The sequence below is a fragment of the Lineus longissimus genome, chromosome 3, assembly GCF_910592395.1.
Source record: "Lineus longissimus chromosome 3, tnLinLong1.2, whole genome shotgun sequence".
NCBI classification, from domain to species: domain Eukaryota; kingdom Metazoa; phylum Nemertea; class Pilidiophora; order Heteronemertea; family Lineidae; genus Lineus; species Lineus longissimus.
In genome coordinates, this window is record NC_088310.1 from 16,987,165 (window position 1) to 16,992,618 (window position 5,454).

At 42.3% G+C, this 5,454-nt stretch overlaps 1 protein-coding gene across 1 annotated transcript; it reads right to left on the reverse strand.

Moving 5' to 3' along the window:
- Positions 1-1,074: 1,074 nt before the first annotated feature.
- On the reverse strand, positions 1,075-4,716 carry LOC135484997 (zinc finger protein 70-like). The gene is made up of 4 exons (XM_064766723.1): positions 4,569-4,716; positions 3,364-4,197; positions 2,801-2,837; positions 1,075-2,409 (listed from the first exon to the last, which is right to left on the reverse strand). The coding sequence occupies exons 2-4, from the start codon at positions 3,856-3,858 to the stop codon at positions 1,145-1,147; spliced, it is 1,797 nt and encodes a 598-aa protein (XP_064622793.1). The 5' UTR covers positions 3,859-4,197; positions 4,569-4,716; the 3' UTR covers positions 1,075-1,144.
- Between the last annotated feature and the right edge of the window lie 738 nt (positions 4,717-5,454).

Sequence of the window (5,454 nt, forward strand, 5' to 3'; positions counted from 1 at the left end):
CGCAGTCTCTGCTGGCAAACTTTGTTCCACCAACAGAGCTGAACTACAGGCACTCACCACTGCTGATGACTACCTTGCCAGGAACTGTGCCAAGTGTGGAGACAACATTGTCCTAATGACCAACTCAATGTCAGCCCTCCAAGCTCTCTGGAGCAGGAAAGCTGAGACACTGACTGACAGCCTACAAGACATGCTAAATCCCCTTCTCTCAGAGAAGAGAATGTTTTTGAAACTGGATACAGACGACGACGACAACGGATACTGCGGTATTGTATAGACTCCCCTACGGTGAGCCCAAAAGATGCCTTAGCGAGAGAACTTGACTAGCGATGAAGTCTCCAAATTATCAGCAAAAGACAGGATGATCAACGGTGCCTCACCGAAGGATACGTAAAATGTATATGGTCAATACAAAGATGGAAGACATCCATGTAATCAGGGTAGCGAATATTTGATAATGTGAATCGTGGCTCGCATCTGCATTCATTTCAACTGGCAACCTGGGCTGAGTTGTTCAAAATCACGTGAGCTTTAATGGCGCCGTTAAGTCATAACTGAAAGAGATAACGTCCATAAGGATACTTAACGTAACCGTTAGGGATAACGTGACTTTGTGCCTTTGAACAACCGGGCCCTGGATGTTCCCGCTTCTGATAACCAATAATAACTGATTAGCCAGACATGTTTGCCACATCTTGATACCCATCTTCACTCTCAAGCTGTTGGCAAATATCCTCATCGGGGACAGTGATTTGGATGATGCACCATCATTTTTCCCCGTCACAGGTTGTTGCCAACTACGAATGTTTTGATATTTCGTGAATTATACGATATTGATCTGCATACGGGAGGTCTTGGCCCTGAATGTCACGGGTTCATATTCTGTCAGGATCATATTATTTCCTTTGTGATTGTACATACCAGAAAAAATACTTCCAATATTCCATCAGGTGGCACACTGTGTTGGCCAGTTTTGGTGCGTCTGTTTCACAGGCCAATCACATGTAGGCCAATTATCAATTTCAATTTCTTAACCTCTCTCATTAAAACAAAGAAAAACAACTAAAATACCACTTGGCCAATCACGTGCAAGATTTTGTTCATAATAATATTCACTGTCCTTAGAATAGGACAGGACCCCAGTCTAACTTTCTAATGAGCTGTCTCCAGCTTCAATACACTCAGGCCCTGTTCCTTGGAAATTTACCATCCCCTGGTCAGAGGAAAATAGTCCCATGGCCATTGAATGAGTTTGTCTATGGCGATACAGATAACTCTGAGTGGTGAATGCTTGATCACACTCGTCACAGGCAAACCTTCGTTCCCCTGAATGGACCAGGCGTGTATGTGTAGACAGAGCACTTCTTTGCTTAAAGGATTTACCACACTGGTCACAGGAAAATGGTCTCTCTCCAGTATGAAGATGTCTATGCTGATTAAGATTACTACTCAGCTTAAATGCTTTATCACACTGGTCACACGCAAAGGGTCTTTCTTCGGAATGCATACTACGCTTATGCCTTTTGAGGTCACCTTTGGTTGTAAACGCTTTATGACACTGGTCACAGGCAAATTGTTTAACATCCAAATGAATACGTTTATGTTGCGCAAGATTGCTTGCAGTGATAAATTTTTTGCCACACTGGTCACAGGCAAATGGTCTTTCTCCTGAATGACTCAGCTTATGCCGGGTAAGATCATAATTGCATGAATATATTTTATCACAGTGCTCACAGGCAAAAAGTGTTGTCTCTGAATGCAGACGTATATGTCGTGCAAGAAAGTTTTGACTGGTGAATGTTTTATCACACTGGTTACAGGCAAACGGTCTTTCTTCTGTGTGAAAATTCCGTTTATGGTGAGCAACCTCCCAACTGCGAGTAAATGTCTTATCGCATTTGTCACATGCAAAGGGTTCCCCTGAATGAAGACGTTTGTGTTGCAGAAGGTTACTTCGAGAGATGAATGTTTTATCACACTGGTCGCAAGCAAAAGGTTTCTCTCCTTTTTGAATTGATGCAAGTCTGGTAAAATCTCGTCTTTCCTCAGAATGAAAATAGCGTTTATGCTGAACAACATCACGACTACGTGCAAATGTGTCATCACACAGGTCACAGGGAAATGGCCTTTCTCCTGTATGAATACGTCTATGTTGCACAAGATTACTTTGAGTCGTAAATGCCTTTTCACACTGGTCACATGTAAATGGCCTTTCTCCAGTATGGATACGTTCATGTCGAATTAGATGCGATTTCAAAGGGAAATCTTTACCGCAGATGCCGCATGTGTGTACTCCGTTGTTCTTCTTTATCGCAGTCTTAGGTTCCTGTGTCAAAGATGGAAACAACCCAAGGCTCTCATTCTTGTGGTTTCCGGACTTGATTACACCACTGTGGTCGAAAGGTGGAACTGCAAAATACAACAAGACGACTGATGAGTTTCCGAAGAACTCCACCACGAGAGAGAATGGCCATGCACTCAGCTAAAGCCAACCTCCAAGATGAGGTGACTGCCACCGAACTCGCTGGTGCTAGGGTGCGGGGATTAACTTCAAAATGCGAGGATTAGCTTCAAAATGGTAAAAAACGTATTTTCAAGATGGCTACATAGGGACCAGAAAATAGGTCAAATCACGAAAACGAAAAATACACCTGGGCATATTGCCCAGAGCTACCACCATGCCAAGTTTTAGCCATATAGCCCCAACGGTTACGAAACCTGCTTTTCTAACAGACAACGACGACAGGGACGCCATGGTATCATATAAGCTCAACAGGTGAGCTAAAAAAGTGGGACTTACCAGTGTTTTCTTCAGGTGGCATGGCTGGGTTAATGTTCTGTGGAAGAAGAATTACCAAACTTGGTTACTTTCAATTTTCACTACATCAACAGACAGGAAGAGACCCCCGAGATGATGTTGGGCTGGCACTAACAACAGTTCTACGGAGTCAGTATGAAAAGTAGAATCTCTGTGCACTTTTCATACTAATATCCTAAGAGTGGTTTCCAACTGTTCCCAAAAAATAAAAGCTTGTAAAGCAAGTAGTCACCAATCTCATTGGAATTTGGTAAATACTGTGCTAAAGCAGCCTGCCTGGTTCAAAGGTTTAACAATTTATTGGCTGAACTCTTCAGACCCCCCCCCCAAAGTAAAAATTGAATGAAAGCTGCAAAATGTTTCACTGCAATAGCTTCCACAAGATCAGAGCTTTCAGGATCAATAGCGATTTCACCATGTTACACCCCCTTACAATATTTCATTTTTTGGTTGAAAAATGACAAAATGTGCCCCAAAGAATGGGCCCCTTTCCAGAGTGATGTAGGTTCTTCAACAGAACATTCATCATATAGTACCCAACTTGCCTTGTCCTCATCCGTGACTGCACAAAAACTGTATGGTATCTCATCCATGTCCTCTTCAGGATGAGCCTTTTTCACTGTTCCACTCGGCACAGGGTGGAGTGGGTCATCAACGTTGATTCTCAACAGACCACGACTTCCAGCTGCCCGTATAAGACAAACTGGAACAGGCCCAAATGTAGGCAACGTCTCGTTTGCAACGCACTCCCATTCTTCCAATTCTGAATCTGGTGGAACTGTGTAAACTTGCTCAGTTCCATAGTCATCAGCAGGTTCCGATTTTATCTTTAGGTCCCCAGGAAGACCATACATGTTATCTGGCTCATTCACCTCAACAGCACCATATACAGAAGGTTCATATGGCTCGGTACTTATGTTCAAACAGACGTGATCACCACTTTCAAGCTCACTTTTTAAATCGTCTGAATTGAACGGATCACCACTGCCAGCCACTGATGTAATTACGTGCTGATCACTGCAGTTTAGCTCTGTTGTCATGTTGGAATTGAACTGGTTACTTGAGTTGAGTCCAGCTCGATTCTTATGACGGAACTAAATAGGGCCAGTGTCAAGCTCTACTGCGTAATGATCACCTAAGTCAAACTTTGTTGAAATATTTAAACTGAGCTGGCCACTGGTATTTATGCGAATAAAATTATCTTCCTGACCACAGAACAGCACATGCGGTTCTGTCTCGATAGAAGCATCAAATTACAAAAAAATTCACTCTCCTCATGCAGGGTAGGACCGGAATACTCTGGCTCAGCATTTATGTCCCCAGCTCCACTCTTAGTCTCAGCACTCTCGTCAGACATCATTCGAAAAGGTTCACAGCACCTGAAAAACAAAATGAGCTTCATGAGGAGATATTGAATTAGATATTGAATCAGCCAATGATGCACATTTGAGGATCACACAGTGAAGGTTTCTTGATATATGACTGACATTGAGTTTTATAAGTTGCCGGGACGACGTCATGATTTTGGCAGCACGACATCATGAAACTGGCAAGTGACGCAATGGTGACGTTTACGTTAGATTATTGCACTGATGTGCAGGGTGACGTGTAACACTCAATTGTCAGCGCTTGACAACAGTCTGAACAGTACACTCAACAATGTCACTGACAACATGCAGTGCAGTCACTCACACTGGTCTGGACTCTGGTGCCTGGAAGTGAAGTGGCTAATAAAAAGACAGAAACTCACCACTGACACCAGTTGGACCATTGGCAACTATTTTATTAATATTAAACTGTAAATTTGTTTGACGCTGCACACCGTTTTTGCATAAGAATATGGAGTCTATACTTGTTTAAAGTGGGAAACAGCCCCGGGAAACAGCAAGCTGGGAAGAAATGCGCCATTTTCTTTTTAAAATTGAGTGAGTCACCAAAATTACCAAAATATTTTCTCATTTGACAGTAATACCCATAGTAGATCGTACAATCATCACCTTGATAGAGTACATTTCATAAAAACAATTTCATTTAGCAAAGAAATACTCAAACTGTTTATTTTTCGTATTATTACAACTAACATTATTGTTTTGCTACACCATCACGTATGATCAATATCATTTCCTCCGGGCGATACTGAATCTTTCGGTGTTAGCAAGCTTTTCATCCGGTAAAAACGTTCGACGCGATTTAACTTGCTCTTTGCGGTAGTAACCGTGGTCAAGTCAAACCAAACAGAAGAGAGCCTTTTGTCGAGCAGCAACCCAGATAGCAAAGAATGTGGGCCATGTATATATGGCCACGTACCTGTAATAAAGTTTTAGGCCGTTTTCCCTTTAATACGGTAATTTCTACATGCTCATATCTTTTTCCGAGACGTAATCCGGGAGGAACGCTTTCAAAGCCAAATAAACCTATCCTAGCCTGTTAAACCCTGAAATTTTCGTTGTAAGTTATGCATGGTAATTTCAGGGTTTGGGAGGTCTGAAGTTAGGGGGTGATTTTTGACGGCTTTTTCGCAGCTTTTTCACCACCACGGGTTGAATGGAACCTCAAAACTACATAAGTAAACCAATTGGACTGAAACTTAAGTAAACCAATTGGACTGAAACTTCATCATTTTCTTCATTTTAAAC

What these genes read in the sequence shown, in the direction of transcription:
- LOC135484997 (XM_064766723.1), bottom strand. Translation starts at nt 3,858, where the DNA reads ATGACAACAGAGCTAAACTGCAGTGATCAGCACGTAATTACATCAGTG. An exon ending in CAGTCACGGATGAGGACAAG is followed by an intron (nt 2,838 to 3,363) that starts GCAAGTTGGGTA and finishes CTTCTTCCACAG; the next exon opens with AACATTAACCCAGCCATGCC. An exon ending in GCCACCTGAAGAAAACACTG is followed by an intron (nt 2,410 to 2,800) that starts GTAAGTCCCACT and finishes TGTATTTTGCAG; the next exon opens with TTCCACCTTTCGACCACAGT.